The sequence below is a fragment of the Clupea harengus genome, chromosome 3 (assembly GCF_900700415.2).
Source record: "Clupea harengus chromosome 3, Ch_v2.0.2, whole genome shotgun sequence".
In the NCBI taxonomy this organism is placed as follows: Eukaryota; Metazoa; Chordata; class Actinopteri; order Clupeiformes; family Clupeidae; genus Clupea; species Clupea harengus.
The window spans coordinates 2836514-2855923 of NC_045154.1; the positions used below are offsets into that span (position 1 = coordinate 2836514).

Consider the following 19410-nt stretch of genomic DNA (forward strand, 5'->3'; position numbering starts at 1 on the left):
AAAATTAAGAGACTGAGTAAAGTGATCTAAAAGGCACTTGGGATATTTAATTATTATGTAATATCAGTTTGGTCATTTTGTTTCTGTTGGTCTGACTCTGACTATGGCCCGCCTGTTGCTCCCCACTTTTCACTGGGATGACACAAAGTGAATTTGTTAGCAGGTTAGTTAACAAACAAAGTCTGTACAGACATCCAAGAGAGGCAGACCTTGAGGAAGGACTTATTCAGACGGAGGTGTCCTTTAGAGAAATTGAGCAGACAAAAGAGAGAACTAAGCAATCCAGGGTGAAAAATGACAGGAGACAAAGAAAGACAAAAGAAAGGAAAGCCAGGCCAAGTACAGGAAAAAGTGCTTGCAGACTAGGATAGGCATTACTGTAATGAGGGAACATATTTCTTACCACCATAGTCAATCAATGAATCGGTCTGCTTCTCTTCTTTATTTAAATGTAATTCAACTGCTCACTAATGTAATTCATACTCTCTTAATCATTTACCACTGCAAGACTCTCTGAGACAAATACTCACAGCTATGAGAAGCAAATACAACTTTTCAGAAAATCTGAAAATGGAAACACAACAGAGACATCAAGACCGCATCTCAAGGTGTATTTTTTTTCTGTGGGACCGGTTTGGCAGATAATCATGATTCATACATTCTTCTGCATAAGATGACCAGCAGGCAGGAAAGAAACAATGCACTTCCTGGGGTGAAGTTATATAGTAAGCATTGATGCACTTGCTGTTGAAGAGGTTACCAACCCACTAGGCTACCACTTCCCACAAGTTGGTTTCCAATCATATGTGTGAACATGTTATTGCACTGGTGTGAGTCGGCCCACTGTCAAAGATTAAGGTAAGGAGTAGGAATTAATTAGTAGCATATGCTGGCCTACATTATAAAATAATTTGCGTATAGTCCAACCATGGGAAACTAAGCTGGATACCCACAAGCAGCGCTGCGATGTTGGCTTAAAAAATAAGACACATTTTAAATGGAAACGTTTCCTTTTCTTCGTTACACTCCAGTCCACTCGGTGTCAGTAATCTTCACTAATTATTCTGTAATTGCTACAAACCCCAAAACGATAAGAATTGGTCGACAACGTTCAACACGCAGCTGTGCGCTAAATTGAATATGATTGGGTTTTAGCTGATACGCTGCTAAACCTTCTGGAAACCGAAACTACAATATCCCAAACGTACAACAACATAAGAATCACCAAGTTAGATTCGCGCAAATATCCACCAACATGTAAGAAATGTAAGATTTTTTCCTTAAAAAAATTAAGAATATAACTGTTAAACTGTTGTCATTGTGTCGTGTTGGTTATCCACAATCTAAATCAGAAATGTCAAATATTCAGAAAGTTAAAAATATTAGGCTAGGCCTACATGAAGTTTAGGTTGAAGTCGGGTAAATTATGACATGTGTAAAGAAACAACCAAAAGTTCACTCAGCGCAAAGAGTCGGTTCCTTTCTACAATTCTATGTTAAATAGGAAGCTAAATTAAACTTAAGCTCACTGGAAGTCTGAGCCTACACAGTGGTTATCATGTACAATAGGCCATGCATTAGGCTAGAATAGGCCATTGTAATTAAACAGAAATACGCATTATTTTAATTTAAAAAAATGTAAATATTGTTTATTGTATTAAATTCTTTTTGTATTCAATCTTCTAATTAAAAATAAATTAGATTTATTGTGCACAGCTTTTTCAGCTGATATGCTTGCTAACTATAACCAGTTTATAAGCCACTAATATTATGAATACACAGCGATAGCATGACATTCACAGTTCTATTCCAGCTTAATTAATAAAAACCCTGGCAACTCTAAACAGCTTTTTACCACCATAAACCATCTCCTGAAGCCACAACCATCCTCTTCAACTGAGGCTACAGAGGAGCAATGCAACAGCTTCATTGACTTTTTCAGATCCAAGGTCAACAACATTCGCTCTCTGATGTCCAGCGCTCCATCTGCCACCAACACCTTATCTGCAAGTGTGCTGTCTCCTCTACATCTCGCTGAGGTTCGGGAGAGCCATGTTGAGGAAATCCTCAGAAAAATGAAATCCTGTACCTGTACCCTGGACCCCATTCCCACTGCTCTGCTCAAGTCACATCCCCACTCTCAGTCCTTTCATCACCAAAGTTGTTAACCTTTCCCTTCAGTCTGGCTATGTCCCACCTGCTCTCAAGGTTGCTGTCATCCGTCCCCTTCTCAAGAAACCCACCCTGGACCCGGAGGTTCTAGGCAACTACAGGCCTATCTCAAACCTTGCCTTCCTGTCCAAGGTGTTAGAGAAGGTAGTTGCTTCTCAACTTCAGGACCACCTCAAACACAACAACTTGTTCGAAAAATTTCAATCAGGATTTCGTTCAGCCCACAGCACTGAAACAGCCTTGCTCAGGGTGACGAATTACCTGCTGATGACAGCCGATGCAGGATCACCCTCACTCCTCATCCTCCTGGACCTGACTGCTGCATTTGACACAGTGGACCACACTATCCTCCTAGAGCGCCTCCACACCACCATTGGACTATCAGACTCTGCACTCAAGTGGTTTCAGTCCTACCTTTCTGGCAGAACTGAATATGTCTCACTGGGAAGATGCAAGTCCAGACAGCTCCCTGTCTCCTGTGGTGTTCCGCAAGGGTCGGTCCTCGGCCCCATCCTCTTCATTATTTACATGCTCCCCCTCGGTCGTGTCATCAGCAGACATGGGATGTCTTTCCACTGTTATGCTGACGACACACAGCTTTATATCAAAACTGCCCCAAGCCCCACTGCAGCCATGTCGTGTCTCACCGCCTGTCTTGGGGAGATAAAGGCATGGATGAGCAACAACTTTCTCCAGCTAAACAGTAGCAAAACCGAAGCCCTTCTTGTTGGCACTCCACACCAGGTTCAGTCATCCTCCCTAACTCATCTCACCTTCGACAGCCAGGTCATCCCCCTCTCCTCCACAGTCACTAATCTCGGGGTTAGGTTTGACCCTCACCTGACCTTTAATGACCATATAAAACACCTGTGCAAAACCTCCTTTTATCATCTAAGAAACATCTCCAAACTCCGCCCCACTTTAACCCTATCAGATGCAGAGAAGCTTGTCCACGCCTTTATCTCCTCAAGACTGGACTATTGTAATTCGCTTTTCTATGGGATCACTGGCAAGAACATCCAGAAGCTGCAATACATCCAAAACAGCGCTGCCAGGATCCTGATGAGGGTCCGGAAATATGAGCACATAACACCGATATTACACTCACTACACTGGCTCCCTGTCTCTTTCCGGATTGACTACAAAGTCCTACAAATTGACTACAATACTCACCCATACATGCATAAATGGGCATGCACCTCCCTACCTGCAAGAATGAATTACTCCCCAAACCTCCACCTGCTCCTCCGCGTCCCCAAAACAAAGCTCCGCACCATGGGCGACCGGGCCTTTTGCTCGGCAGCGCCACGATTATGGAACAGCCTCCCTGACCACCTAAGGGCAACGCAGACGCTGGACTCCTTTAAAGCTGGACTAAAAACATTTTTATTCAGGAAGGCATTTCTGGCCTTGTGTTAAACCGTATGTTAAAATGTTAAAACGTTTTCTATTATGCTTATGTTAATTCATTTTTATTTTATTGTATTATTATAGTTAGTTTTTAATATGTTGGCACTCTGATATTCTTTTGAATGAAGAGTGCATTACAAATAAAATAAATTATTATTATCATTATTATTATTATTAATACAGCTTCACTGAATTAAACATTCTAAACTCTTATTTGAGCATTCTTGATCTTGTTTGTGTGAGAGAGCACAAATCTATGTTTTTGCATGAGTGGGATATGTGCACTGTATGCGTATGGGCACTAGGCTACTATTTGTATAAGAATAAAGCATATAGGCTTAAATCTTAACTATTATAATATTTTTCTTGTTTTTCAATTTAGAAAACACCTAATTATTTACTTAAAGACCATTCAGAGGGTGGCCCATTTGATCTAACACGTGAAGCTAAAATGTACAATAATTATTATTATTTTGTAATAATAATTATTCATTATTATTATTGTTGTTATGATTTTATTTTAAACTGTGTTTTTTATTAAGTAAATAATCTATTTTCAAACTATAAACATTCTTATTTAGTACAAGTCACCAATACAATATTAAACATGCAGATCTTTTAGTGGTTCATTTGTTCCTTTACCTTATAATTTAAAGCTACTACTTAGCATGTCAAGGCATTTTCCATGCATTTTCACCCATCCGTGTTTATAAATAAATAAAAGAGATAAAAGAGATTCCATACCTCCCCACAATCTCTGACCAATCAAATCGGTTGATACATGTCAAGAAGTGTTGTGACAACAGTTAAAATAATTTAGCAGTGGTTGGCTGTCGAATCTTAGAGAGCTATGTCACTTCAACTTTATATGGCCCATTTTACCTGATGGCCCAAACTGCCTGCAACTATGGCTTGTGTTTGAATGTCATTTCAAATCAAAGAGCCGATAAAGCAACATTTACAATGGTGCTTGATGTTCGCCTATGCATAGTGAAAAAAGAATGTGCTATTTGCATTCAGCATGTCTGTTTGCGAGAAGAGAAAGCAGCCTACCGTTACGGTTATCCTTGTTCTGTAACGTAAAAGACCTTTATAGCATTTAACTCACAGTCAAAGTAGTCTTAGAAAATGACATAGGCCTACATGATAAAAGAAATACATAGCCTACAATCCTGCCATTTGTGTGATGGATGTAATATCGGTCTAATGCTGGGGGAAAATTTGCTCCAGGTTTAAGCTAAAACGCACAAAAAGTGACCTGTTGTGGTGAGTTGTGAGATTTCATGACACATCAACTGAAATAAACCTAAATCTGAGCTAGGTTAAACTACAGGTGCTTATGACACAGTAACAGGGTTTAAAAAGCCATGTGACTTTTTGAAACGCAGAAAAGCGACTGGATCAGCCTTAACCTGATCAGAATGGAGTCACATGACACCACCCGGCACAGAATGGTGGGCATCATGCAGCTGGGGAACAGCAAGGACAAACCAAGCAGACTAAAGGAGGAGGAAACATGTAGTGGACAGAAACCAAAGGTTAGATGGCCAGGGTCCTTTGAAGTCATGGAATTGTATCAGTATTGATTTAATTGGATTGAAGGGGACAGCAGAGTATAAATTGAATTGCAAAATTCTTTGTTATAGCTACATAGTTGCTTGTTATGGTAGCCACCCTCAGATACACTAGCCGCATACATTTCACTAAGGTTACTGGGGAGAGGTGCCTTAGCTGGTTGGTTATTTAGGAGGGGGCGGGGGACAGAGGAGGAGAGGACTGGTTCAGAAAGATAGCGCTTTCCCCGCTTAGGTTGTTCTCTGTTTTAGGCATCTCCTAACCCTGGGATCTTTGTAAGGCACCTATTAATGATTAAAGGATTCTTCCCCCATACTATGACAGACACCTCGTTATAAATATTACACCTAATATTCAGCCACAGAAGTATATATATATAAAAAGTTTTTATTAAAAGACAAAACAAGTGCGTAAAACATACAACGACAGTAAGTTAAAACTCTTGGGAATTAACATATTTGCTTGTGTCAACCCTCACGATCTTCTTGGGTAGCAGCTGAGTGTGTATGTTCGGAAGTACACCGCCCTCAGAGATGGTCACCCCTCCAAGTAGGGCGTTGAGCTCCTCGTCGTTTCTAACAGCAAGCTGGATGTGACGTGGACCGATACGCTTTTTTCGGTTATCCTTACAGGCGTTCCCAGCTAACTCCAACACCTCCGCACACAGGTACTCGATGACGGCACTCAGGTAGACAGACGCCCCGCTTCCAATACGCGGTGCATAGTTGCCTTTGTGCAGCAAGCGAGCGATTCGACTGACAGGGAATTGTAGACCAGCACGAGAGGAGCGGGACCTGGTAGTCTTGGCCGTAACAGCAGCAACTTTCTTGCCACGACCGGACATTTCTGGGAGAGATGGTTGGTAGGTATACGTCATAACACACCAGAAAGACAACCAAACACTAAATGACATAGGCTAGAATGGGCTATAGGCCTTACGTCGATTGTAATGGTTGAGCAAATTACATAGTTAGATCACAGCACAAATTGAACGTGCCTTTACCATTCAAAACCAGATTAGACAGTAAACGGAAATAGAGTTGGACAAGATTAATAGACTACAGCCATGTACACAATTCAATATAACCGAAGGCAGGATAGCTATATACAAGTCGTTAAAAGAGTAGACGTTAGTGATCAAATATTTGCGCAATCTAGAACACATTAACACGTGCTGAAGCGTCTACTTACTTTCTCAGCTCGGTTACTGCGATTAGGATATTAAACAGGAGGAAGTGCATTGTTGCCTGGAATTTGCAAGCGTGTTTTATAGTGTGCGCCCTACCTCTTGATTGAAGGCAATTGCCAACACCTGATTTTAATCGTTAGACTCCATTGCCTTGTGCAAAAGATTGACTCGTTAATTGGGCTCCATAATAACTCCAAATTGGAGTCCATAATATCCCTGTATTTTCATCTGAAGAAAAGATGTTTCAGGATATTTTGGAGGAAAACGATTACAAAAGGGCTGAGCTTTTTTTTTTTTAAATATGTGAGTGAGAGTTTTTTTTTCTTTTTCTCAGTTTAACGTTCTGATGTGCATACTTTCTATAAAATAAGTCTGAAGCTTCTATGAAAACATTATCAGCTCTCAAGCAGAAGCTGTGGCATGCTGTAGGCTATCCAGACATCTTCACTAGCTAACCCAAATTACACCAGCATGTCCAGGTGTTTGAATGAATGTCAAAATGCATTTATGATGATGCAAAACATAACTTTATTAAGAAAATAACAGAGTTCACTGTGGTGATTCTTCCCTGTCTGACAGAACCCCCCCCTGTGGTACATCAGGCCTCAATGTTCCGGCCAGCTGACTGAGCTTCCCATTTGGCCATCATGCTCTGTGAAGGTAAAGAGTTGAAAATAGTGGAAAGAATTGTTAAATAAATAATCATAAACAGTCGACTATTAGACATCAGACATGAAACATGGTTATGCTGGACAGCTGAAGATTTGTACAGTTTTGTTACCACTCACCAGTCGGGTCTGTTGTTTACCAGTCAAAATGTGTATGAGTAATGGCTGTAGTCAATGTGATGAATGGAACATGGCTGTACATCTAATAAAATGCATTAGTTTACCATCAGCCGTGTCAGTATTACCTTTTAAATGAGAGGGAGATAAGGTGGGCTCAGTCTGCCAACCACCTGTTTCAGAGTGCCGTGGTTGCTGAAAGGATCCTGAGTACAAGGACATGAAATGTATAATCAGTCAAAAGGGGGGAAAACAAAGCATTTACATAATGTGTACCACTCTAAATCAAAAATTTAGAAATCATAGGTAAGCACAAACCTGATCTAAAATGTACTACTAGCAGTTTAGCCTCATATAGAAATAGCCTACTAGTTAAGGACAAATTATATCTAGTTAAGGCGAAATGGTATCTCATCACTGAACTTTCCCCCTGTATCATATATTTGGAGAGATATTTAGATGAACTCACCAGCCAGTGCTCATATTTTCTGAAGGTCTGCATCATTGTGTTTGGCACTTTCTGTAAGGCACAATTGAGAGAAAAAATTCTCCAGATGTATTTGTCACAGAAAAGCAGTTTTTGCATGAATCATTTAATTAAATGATGAAATCTTTAACTTTGAGTAAATTCAACTCTGATACTCTTCATACCTTCCAGGTTTGATCCAGTCTTGACAGAGTGCTGTTTGTCAGGCCATACATCACAGCAGTGAATGAGCCCATGTTGTGTTGACTATGTAGGCTGGGGAGCAACCAAAGAGGAGAAACCAAAGTCACTCATCTACTCCAATCTAAGCCTAAAACTAAACTACAAAAAGACATTTTAAAACTTTTCACAAAGTTTTGAACTGCCAAGGATAGTATTGGAAGTTTCCATTAAGTACATCTAAAGCAAACTGTAACTACATATGATTCCATCTTAAAATGCTGTTCCTTCTCCACTGCTACTCAAGAGAACCATTATCTCACTAGCTGTGTAGCCGATGGCATTCATCTGGATGGGGCATGATGATGTATGTGTTGTGATGTGCTCACACTCACATCATGGCCATTGTGATGAAGGTTTTCAGCAGACAGGCCCGCTTGGCCCGGTCTGCAAACGGGCAGAGCTCCGTTAGTAGCCGGTAGAAGACTTCATTAAAGTGGCGAACTAGGAGCTCCGTAGGAGTTCAGTTGGGCTGTTGGAGGATCTCTTTCTTCCCAAGACATTATAGAGCAGCTCCGTCTAGTTGAATGAATGGGGTAGTGGGGTAGGAATAAGGGAGAGGTGAGAAGAAACTAAGGTTCGAATGAGACTAGTGTGTGACAAGACTAGTATTTTATGCCATTCTGAAGGCCATCAGCCAGTTGTTCAACAGGTAATTCCAGAGTACTTGTGTTAAGAGATAGTGTTAAGAAATGTACAGTTCTTGGATAAACCCAAATGGCCCTTGAAGAGCACAACTCAGAGGTACAGTTGAAAATATTATTTGAAGAAAAGTACAGATATAAAAATGAGGATCAGTCATCAGAAGTTTACCATTCTACATTTATCTTAATGAAATCTGAATTTTGAATATCTGAAAAAGATTTTGACAGCTTACGTAAGGTAGACAGTGTCATAAGATACAAAATCAACCTAATTTAGTTCTTCTCACACTGAACTCTTTTCCTCCCCTCCCCAGGCCTCTATAGTTCCTCTACTGTGCCCACCTCATGCATGGTGTCGAAGCATTCCCAGTCATAGGGGGTGAGATGAGCTGCGATGACCTTGTAGCTTATGCATCTGGCATCTCCGTGCCAAGCTGTTCCTGTAGGGGTGTCTGTGAGGGCCACACACTTTAGTCTCTGAACACAATATTCCTGTATTAGAAAACTATCAGTTCTTTCATGTGGTCTTCCACCAAGGTTGAGAACTGAATGGAGGCAATGTATTCAGTTGCATCTTCCACAGTATGCTAGGTCTTATCAGAAGAAATGTGGTAGCAGGCAATTATGCCCAATTTCCAGACAAAAAGAAACTTGTGCCATCAACGTGAATTTTCAATGACATGAAACTCACCACTTTGTTTAAACAAGCCGCTGTCTTTGGACACCCTCAAACTCTGATCTCAGATCTCAGTGTCTGATTTCAGATAGTGTGGCTCTATAAATGAGTTTACAAGCAGATTCAGAGCGTACTCACCAGCTTGTCAGCCTGGTTGACAGAGAACATAAACGCTCTCTCATACAGACCCAGAAAGAAGGAGACGGCCCTGGCAGAGCACAGGCATTTAAAGACTCAGTGACTAACAAAGCATTACAAGAGAACACTACTGGTGTAAATACTAGAACTTAATATTTCCCATCCTCTGAAGTTCAGTGTGTTGAATAGAATGTTTGACCTTCACCATCAGTATTGTTAATTGGCAGGTTAAAAACAGTCAATCAAGGTCTCTAAAATGCTGTCTTAATAGTACATTAGTTGGAATGAGAGGGCAACACAATTATTTTCCCGTAAACATAGTGTCTGATCATTCTTCTTACCTCCAGAGGACTTCATGTCCACCAGCATGTTGTCTCCTACTGACGTTTTCATCGCCACATCCTCAACAAAGTTGTTTAGGGACATCCTCACAGAAACAAAGCCGTGGTCATGTCGGAAGACCTAAAAGACCTAAAAGACTGCAAAAAAGAAGTTGTAAGATGGTTGTCTGAGCCATTTCATTCATTGACTTTTTTATCATGTGATGAAAGGAGCACAGTTGATCCCTCTGTGTGCATACACGGAGGCACTGCAATCAATAGGTTCAATACTCATGACATGAATTCAGTCATATATAGGGGACTGTTTTATAATACTCTCAAACCACACCTTTGTCCTTCACCCTGATTGCCTGGCTCATCCGGACCAGGGACTGACAAAGTTGATGGCATCCCTGGAAGAAATGATTGAACATGTATGTGGAAGTCACTAAATAGTCAAAATAATACATTATTTCAACACTTTGCTCAATAGAGTGAAAATGAAAACACTTGCTGTCACATGTAAGTGTAATTGAAGACTCCATTCATGTGTTATCTCAAAAGTAGTTTAATAAATCTGAGAATATGGTGCATATTTCACTTACCCTAATTGAGGGCTGATGTCCATTGTTCAGCCTGGAAAAACATTTAAAAAATGAATACTATTATGAGAATGAACAAGATTACACCTCTGTCAGGTGCTAAGGTTTCCGTGTGTGTGTATGTGCATGCGTGTGTGTTACTCACAATATGTGTCTCCTTGCTCCAATGTTGGCCATCAACAGCAGGCCATACAGTGCCACCCACTGGACAACAAGCTTCAAAGTTCTCTTTGCCCTCTCCAACTCAGAGCCCTGTGAGGCATCAGCATGGAAAGTGAAATGATCATTAAGGAAGTGTGACCTCTGACCCGACCGAAACCGTGGATACGTTTGTTTCATCTTCAGAAACACAGAAAACAGTCATTCAGTGTGGGAAAGCTTTTCTCTAAAATCCCATTGCCTAAATGTTACTATAAAAGATCCATATCAGTGACAGTTGTTGTGGAAAGATATTGACTCAGCAGGGCGGAGCACAGCTTCTTCATGAAGACGTGATGCACGAAAGGATCTGCTGGCAAAGACAATTCTCATAATCTCTCAAAGTGCACTCATTTATTTTTCTCTACCTCAACATGAAAAATATCAGAGAAATTTCAGTCATCTATAATGTAATGTATAATGTCATCCATGAAAAAAACAACTAGCTTCCCACATAAAGTGTCTTACCCATTCGGTCATCGGAGCCCAGCATGAACTGCAGTATCTTGGCTGGGGTAACCACCTGGCCAGAGCTCCTCTGAAGGATCAGTGCAGGTTTGCCATTCCCTTCCACATGCACCATGTTTGCCTTCACAACCTTCAATACACCCAGTGGGTCAAGACATGCACAAACATCCACAACTCAGTCCAAACAGATGTACAAAGTGCCCAATGTAAAAAGACACCATGTATGTATAATTCCAATCCCATTCTGCTTTCACTACTATCATTCAGAATCTTACCTTAAGGATGCTCACAAGGATGCTCAAGTCAAGTCTTCCTACTTGGAGGAAGTGACAGTCTTGGGGCATTTTATTCATCAGGGCCAGCTGCCCAAAGTCCTCTCCCTTATGCAGGGTAGTAATCTTACCCTGGAGAGATAAAACATACAGAGTTGTTTATTATTCTTTCCCAGGCCTATTGAAACAGATGAATATAGCCAGAGGATTTTTCTGTTAGTGGTAAATAGATTTACCTTGCGGTGATATCATCAAGGGATCCCTTCGAGATGACATTTGTGGATGTCCCATTGCCTGTCTGATTTATCACTGAGAGACAAAGAAACCATTGGTCACCCCCTTGATCCCCTTGCCTACATCCTACATGTCGTATCTGCTTCAATGGCACATATGCTTTGGCATAACAAATTGGCTTATATTAATGACGAAATATCCCATATCCTTTTCTAAAGGTAAATATGTCTGTGTCTGAATGGCCTTGAATGGTTATTATGGTGTTCACACTTACATAATATGGGACTGCTGACTTGAGACTTGAGGACCATAGCATCCAGTTTCTTTCGGACCTATGATGATCAAAAGGACAAAACACATGTTAACCAGTCCTGAACATGCCTTTAGGATATATCCTCTCAACAGCGTTTCTATTTACTTCTGTCTGACCTTTTCTGCCTCAATTGCCCTCCTCAACTTTTGGCGTCTGATCTTCATCAGGCCTGCCTATGCTCCTCTCTCTTCCTCTCCTGTTCCTCCTGAAGCAGAGCTCTTTCCTGCTCCTGTGCCTCATTCTCCATCTCTAATTGGGCCAGTGGATCCCGGTGCCATGTGTCCTGTCGTACTTCATAATAATAATCTGCATCCACTACCTCATCCTCTGCTAGCGTAATGCAGCATAAGAGACGCAGAGCTCTCTTCAAGCGTGGCATTTCCTTCACCTTGTTAAGAGAGACTGAGCACAAACTAGAACCTGGGAGGCAATCCCTCCATTCCACTGTAACAGTCATAATAGGTTGTCATGGAGTTACCTTTATGGCATCATCAGTAATTAATATTTGCCTGTGTGACGGATAGAACTAGTTAGTTCTGTGGAGCTAGCGACAATACACGGCAACATGGCAGCGAAAAGGGTCAAAATAATATTGTGTTTGACAAATGTTTCAACGTTTTACATGGCATATGCAGGGCCAGAACAGTTCTACAGTTCTAAAAGATTCTAAAAGAATAATATGCAAAATAAACAAATAAATAAACACATAGTATGTATTATCAACATTGAATCATTTTGATTTGTCAAATGTAGCTATTATTTAGTCATTAAGCATTTTGGTGTATTGGACAGCCTGACATACTTTCATTCCAAGATAGGCATAGCTCTAGATTATTTGAATCAGGTCTGATTAAACTGGCTAGCTCGCTACACCAAAATTAACGTTGTTATTATTACTCAAATTAAAATTTTATGGCACAACAAAAATGACGCAATTCGTGGTACAGCTGAACTTGCGCTATGTCTTGTTAAAAATAGCCTGATGACAGTTTCGACTGCATGGTAATAACGAATGTCACACTGGCTAGCTAACGTTAGCTAACTAGCAAGATTACATGACATTATGATCCATTCGCTAAAGTTAACAATACAATAAAAATTGCATACCTTTCTCCTTGGCACGTTCCTGTTCTTCTTATTTTCTTCTCTTTTGTATTGCGCTTCAGATGGCTTTTGCCTCTTCATAGTTCTTTCTAGTCTCTTTCCTCGACGCTAGCTTCGACACACACTCGACCCATACCCATCAATGCGCTAGCATGTTCTGACAACACCCCTACGTCTTTAGATTTTTGGCTCATTTTTCCGTTACGTTAGATTTCTTTTTTTAATGTCAAAATATTGGTTGGAGATATAGAAGGGGTCGCAAAAAACTCTGCCCAGCAAAATTAAAATGATAATAATAATATATATATTTTTTTTGCTGGGTGCAGTTTTTGGTGCCCCCCTCTGGGAGGCGCTCTAGGCAACCGCATATGTCGCCTATAGGAAGGACCGCCCATGCCTGGTGTGATGAAAACCAGTCTAGATAAATACACTGCATACTGCATCTGTGAATTTTGTCATTTTAGCAGATTCATCTTGCAAATAACCATGGGATGACATGGTAGGCTACACAACATTTAGTCTTTTGTAGTTTACTGTGATTCATTTCTCTATTACATTAAATCAATAATACATCACCACATCCAGAAAGTTGCATTTCACACCAAGGGGCACACAGCTGATAATGGAGTTGTACACTGAAGCATTTATATTGCTTGTGAGTCATAGAACATCCTATACATTACTGAATAAAACGCGCCTATATACTTTATTATGAATAGGCTAAAATGAAACTAAAATTCCTTAAAAAAAAAATCCTTTTTTTGGCCTACAGCTCCACAAATGGTATTAAAGAGAAGCAAAAACATGACAATTACTCTTTGACTTTGTAACCTTTTACTCCATATCAGTTAGGAAGACATAAGGGAGCGTAGTGTATATCTATAGGCGAAGACTGTAAGCATACTGTATGTGACTCAGCTGGGGCTTAACATGCCATGGATTTTTGCCAAGTAGTTTTCCACATAAAAGGAATTTGTCTTGGTAATGTGGCACATATTGGTTAAATGCACAAATGGGGACAAGACGAGAAAAAAAAATTCCACGAAAGAAATATAAATATAGACAAATATAGAATAACAATATGAATACACATTTTTGCAGATGAAGCTAAATATGTATACATATGAATTTAAAAGGATAATCTTGGAAATGTGCAACAGTGCAAGGTTGCGTCAATATGAAGCACTGAATAGCTGTCCGTGGGATGAAACAGGAGTTTGTGGGCATTGTTGATAAGACTGACTGCTGTCGGTAAAAAACTGTTTGATGGAGATAATTTAGAAACATTGTTAATGACTTCAGAATATATTAATCATAAGCCTTGTATTAATATATACCTTGTATGAATCATGTGCTTATGTAAGCAGGAACATGGCTTTTCTGAGTTTCTGTGTGTGTGTTAGGTAGTCTGCATATGTGCAAGAGCATGTTTGGGTGAGCTCATTGGTGACAGGGTCGAAATGTGCTCTCGGCCCTGGGAAGAACAGACATCCTTGGAAGACAAGAAGATAGATAGATAGATAGATGGATACTTTATTAATCCCGAGGGAAATTTAGGTCATCCAGTAGCTTATACACATATACACTTATACACCTCACCGACATACATACATATATCACATATACATACACATAGGGAGAACATATATACATACACATAGGGAGAACATTTTCACACAGAGTGTTTCCAGATACAAGAAGAAGCTCAGTCATGGACCTAGAATGACTGAGATGTTAAACATTTATGGCGTCAGCATTAGATAAACTTCTTGTCTATATAAACCTTGTGCGATGTGTTTAATAGTGCTTCTCTCTCGTCTGCTGCAGGCTGGGAGTAGGCCCGGGCTCCCTCTCTCTCTCTGAAGGAGGGCCCGTGCTTCTCTCTGACAGGGCCAGGACAAGGGTGTGCCCAACAAGCTTGTTGTTGTTTGTCTAATAAATTTACTTATATGCAACTCCGGAGTCCTGAGGTAACTTGAGTGAATTTTCACCTAACACTGTTCTATGGCGTGAGGTTTTGGTCCTGATGGAGCGCAGTCTCTTACCAGAGGGGAGTTCTTTCAAAAGACCTGACCAGGGTGGGAGGGGTCATAATCTTCCCTACTCACTTTAGGGCCCAGTGGCACGCAGGTCCTGGAGTGATGGAAAATTGCAGCCAATCACATTCTCAGTAGAACGACTGATACGCTGCAGTCTGCTCTTGTCTTTGGCTGTGGAGGCAGCATACCAGATGGTGATGGAGCAGGTTAGGATGGACTCAACGATGGCGGTGTAAAAGTGCACCATCATGGCCATTTGCAGGTTGAACTTCTTCGTTAGGCTCAAATCAGGCCTCAATATAGTTTCTAAAAAATAATACATTTCTGTAGACATAGTGAATGTGCCTCGACGGGGTTTAATACCCTGGTCCCTACAAAGGCGATTCAGATCTCAATATCAGTACACAGTATTTCTAAAAAGGACCTGTTGACATCTTTACACAACTAACCGCAAATAGTTATAGAGTGCCATTATTGTTTTGCCTATTTAAAATATACATGTATATACAATACATACACAAACATATACATACAGCACATACAATATTCATATACACCCATGACAGCTGTGTAACAAAGAGTTAATTGTAATTTTCAGTAAGCAAGACAGGGAAGGTGGCAGTATCCTTATATTTGTCTACATTACATGTAATGTTATTCACCATAGATAGCGAGTCCAAAACAGTCCCAGGAAATCTTACCCTCCTACACCCCCTAGTGGACCAATACAAGCCCTACAGGATGAACTTGAATGGTCCTTCCCTCTTTGAACAATTCACATGCATTGTATAGGATCAATGATCCACCCTTCTTCATGCGGAGCTCTCTCCCTTGCCCTCCAATGACTCTGGCTGGCCTGTGATCCTTTGATTGACTCAGAGAAATCAGAGAAGTCTCTGCATTCCCATGGCCCAGCAGAAACAGAAGCAGCATCTCTTGGTGTGAGTCATGGCGCTCATCCGCTAGTGTAACCTGTGACTCAGCCGCTGACCGTGTCTGATGGACTGGGACATGGCAGATCAGGAGAGGGAGGCACATGAGACACGAGGTGCTGCCTTTGCATCGCCCGTCCATCTGCTGATGCATTTTGCGCCGTCACTGCCCTGCCTGGCTCCTTCTCTTCTCTGTGAGACTGTCTCCTGCAGGTGGAGTTTGGTGCATATGTCCACAGTAACAGTAATTACTTCCTGGTTGGAGCTTAAAAAAGGATCTCCAAATTTGGCTGGAGGTCTCTGGCCACTGCTTCCCCTACCCTCCAGCACCCTTTTGGGATGTTCTTGTGGCTTATTCATTACATGACACTACTCTCATTGCTTTACACTTTTATTTTCTAAATCCCAAATGTACACTGACTTTACTTAACCTCAGTTAAGTTTACTCTTTTTAATAAATATATTTGAGTTATTTCAATCCATGTGTGGCCTCCCCGTTTAATGTTACCGTACCCTGTGCCAGGCATTTGTAACAGCGGCTTTTTTCAGAATCTGTCACATGCTGGCTGGCCTCGGCACATGTTTGTGCCACGCTTCCGCGCTGAAAATGGGACTCACCCTGGTGACAGTACAGAAGGGGAAGCTCTGATGACTAAGCACAGTGGCGTCACTGGAGATGCGGTCGTGCCCAGTCCTTTGTGTTTACTTGGGAGTGTTGTGTAATCGCTGCAAGATCAACCGGAGCAGCAGTGATGCTGATGATGTAAGCTATGAATCATGTAAGGCTTGAATCATTTCATCTGACAAAAGAGACGACTGATGACCGAAGCCTCTGCTCTCTGTGCCTGTATTATAATAACTATAGTGTTAGTTTATTTTGGAATGAATAGAAATTATTTTCTGCCTAAAACATATAAATACAAAGACCATCTGATACGAATGTACAATTTGTGATTTTTTTAATTTAATTTGGTCCCTCAAGGTGGCAGGTGTGAACCATACAGGCAGTATTCACCAAGAGTTCCTGCAGTGGTTGATACAGTGGCGTTTCACAGGACTGATCACATCCAGGTCACTGTTATTCATTTTGTTGTCCATTGTCCTCCAGGCTGCAGGTCAGGTCTTCTTGAAAACCTGGAACTGAAACTTCACACCATTCTCCTCTTGAATTTCATGTGGCACACCAAGAAATCTGACGTTGAAACACAAGGGGGAGTGCAGCTTTAGTCCTACTCAGGGTTAGAGTACAGACTATTGCATAGGATCAATGATCCAAATTGATAAATTGATCATAATTAATCTAAGGAGGACAACATCAACTACTGAATTGCTACTGAAATTCTGTACCCTCTCTATATTTTAAGTGCCATACCTGTCTTGTTTCCTATACACACTGCAGTCAAAATGGGGGAAAAACACGTCACAGTCAAATTCTGCCATGATGTCTGTGAGGTAGACCATGTCACACCAGGGGTGCTCTAGGGCTTCCTATTCAGAAATAAAAAAGAAAATTCCCTAATGAACACCCAGTAGTCAAAGTGCTAATGTAGCAAAATACCATGCTTCAGGCCAAAGGTTTAATACATCTAGATAGTATCCGGTCTTTGAAATGATGTTCCCTGTCCTTCAAACAAGCAATGACTCTGATTGTATCCAGTCCTGTGCTCTACTGAGTAACCTATGAACCGTGAGCAGCAATATTTAGCCACGTTTGTTATTACCCCCTTCGTATACTAGTTAAGCTACAGGAACAGACAAGCCATATGCGTGAATACAGTCAAAGCAACTGAGAGCCATTATGGGGTCAGGGCCCACCTCTGCAAACACATGGAACCCTGCACTCTTATTACCACTCTATCCACGCCATTATAGCAGGCAGCTAGCATCAGAGGATTTATGTACAGATGTTGAGACTGACCCATGCTATGACTCAGGAAACAAAGAAAACAACATACTGACATACTTCCAGTGTCCACAACTCTACCTTCCATTTTTTGTTTGAAGTGAGAAAAAGAACTCTGTAAATAAAAAACTGACTATAACCCTCACCCTGTAGACAGAGGTTCCTCCCAAGATCCAGATGGTCTCCACCAGATCGGCCAGAGCGCCCTGGGAGGCCAGCTGCACGGCACTGGGGAAGTCACTGCACAGGTAGTGTGCTTTCTCTGGCGTCGAGCTGCACAAACCAACAGAAGAAAAATGGCAACACACGACCTGAAGGATATAGGTGAATCGACTGAACTACCTTTCCATGTGCCTGCTGGTGCAAATTGTGGGCTTTTCTATAGCACTGTTGGCTACACACTACTAACTGCTCTCTCTCATAATGACAGATATACTGTGTATTTCACTCTCTCATAATGTCAGATATACTGTGTATTTCATTCTCTCATAATGACAGATATACTGTGTATTTCACTCTCTCATAATGACAGATGCATGCCATACTGCTTTTGTAAAGGTATGCAACGACAGCAATGAACAGCTAATATCTGATATATTTGTTGATCTCCATTGACCATCGACCTCACCTTAGTACTCGGCTCAGTACCACGTGAATGGTGTTGGGAATGGGGAACACACTCTCTGGGCAGGAGAACCAGCACACTCTCCCCCAAACCAACACATTCTTTTTCCCTGTAACCCCAAAATGTTGTACTCAGTTTAACTGTTTTGTGAGCTCTTTTGGCACTTTCCCACAAATCTAAGCCAAATTAAGTTTTTTGGATCTGGATAACAATTCACAGTACCTGGTGTGGATACAGTTGATATGGTGTCCAATAAAAACTGAAATTCTTTCCTAGGGAAGCAAGAGGGAGGAGCCAATGATCGATTGATGCATTATTATTAACCAACCACCAGCTCTAAAGGTCACACAGTTATAACTATTCTATTCTATCGCGTATTTGTAGCGCATATTTGAGCACATAATGCTGCATTTGACTCAAACAATAAAATGCTTGATTGTTAAACTGTACACTACCGATATTAACCAGTCGGCCTAGGCTACTTTATCAACAAGCTGGGAATAATCACATCCTCTTCCTGACAGCTCCCAAAGTATGAATATGCGTCTTACGGTAAATCCCACGGAAGGTGTCCGTCCTTCCCTATACCCATATCACTGCATGCTGCAGCTATCAAGCGTATGGGTTTCATCTGCATTTGTATTGTGTTGCTCTCGTCTTCGTCAACTACATATCTCGCCTCTACGCCCTTTTCGGAAGTATCCTACGATTGGTTGCGCTGAGCGTTCAGCTAGTTTATCGATTCATCGTTATAAAATCGTTGATCGCTTAATAATTCAACGGCTGTACAGTTGTTTAAGCGGATTGCTTTCAGTTCGCGCAGCGATGGTGAGAACACCGGCAAAAAAAATACTTGTAAACGTGCAGGGTCGACACGTGAGGTCTTTCCAGCTAATTCCAAACCAATTTCAAGGTACACGTCGTGAGAAAATAACATACTTCTCCATTGGATAACAATGGTATGACTGTTTCTTTATTTAAACAATTCAGTCTAAGGTCTGAAAATCAAATTAGATTTGTCCCAAGCAATAATTACATTGAAACATTTTGGTCTCATGGTTTGCATCTGTACACGGAGAACTGTAGCAATACAAAAAATATGGAC

General features: G+C 41.1%; 2 protein-coding genes and 1 long non-coding RNA gene across 3 annotated transcripts; all 3 read right to left on the reverse strand.

Annotated features, from left to right (window-relative positions):
• Positions 1-5526: 5526 nt before the first annotated feature.
• On the reverse strand, positions 5527-6456 carry LOC105895657 (histone H2A, sperm-like). The gene is made up of 2 exons (XM_031564240.1): positions 6349-6456; positions 5527-6003 (listed from the first exon to the last, which is right to left on the reverse strand). The coding sequence occupies exon 2, from the start codon at positions 5999-6001 to the stop codon at positions 5591-5593; it is 411 nt and encodes a 136-aa protein (XP_031420100.1). The 5' UTR covers positions 6002-6003; positions 6349-6456; the 3' UTR covers positions 5527-5590.
• Positions 6457-11215: 4759 nt separating this feature from the next.
• On the reverse strand, positions 11216-12269 carry LOC122132823. Its single transcript, XR_006152334.1, has 4 exons — positions 11819-12269; positions 11664-11721; positions 11392-11464; positions 11216-11287 (listed from the first exon to the last, which is right to left on the reverse strand). It is a non-coding gene; the product is annotated as an uncharacterized LOC122132823 (long non-coding RNA).
• Positions 12270-14472: 2203 nt separating this feature from the next.
• Positions 14473-19311, reverse strand: zgc:153031. The gene is made up of 6 exons (XM_031564237.2): positions 18857-19311; positions 18528-18577; positions 18309-18414; positions 17827-17953; positions 17150-17265; positions 14473-16969 (listed from the first exon to the last, which is right to left on the reverse strand). Exons 1-6 carry the CDS (start codon positions 18940-18942, stop codon positions 16894-16896), a joined length of 561 nt encoding a protein of 186 aa, XP_031420097.1. The 5' UTR covers positions 18943-19311; the 3' UTR covers positions 14473-16893.
• Between the last annotated feature and the right edge of the window lie 99 nt (positions 19312-19410).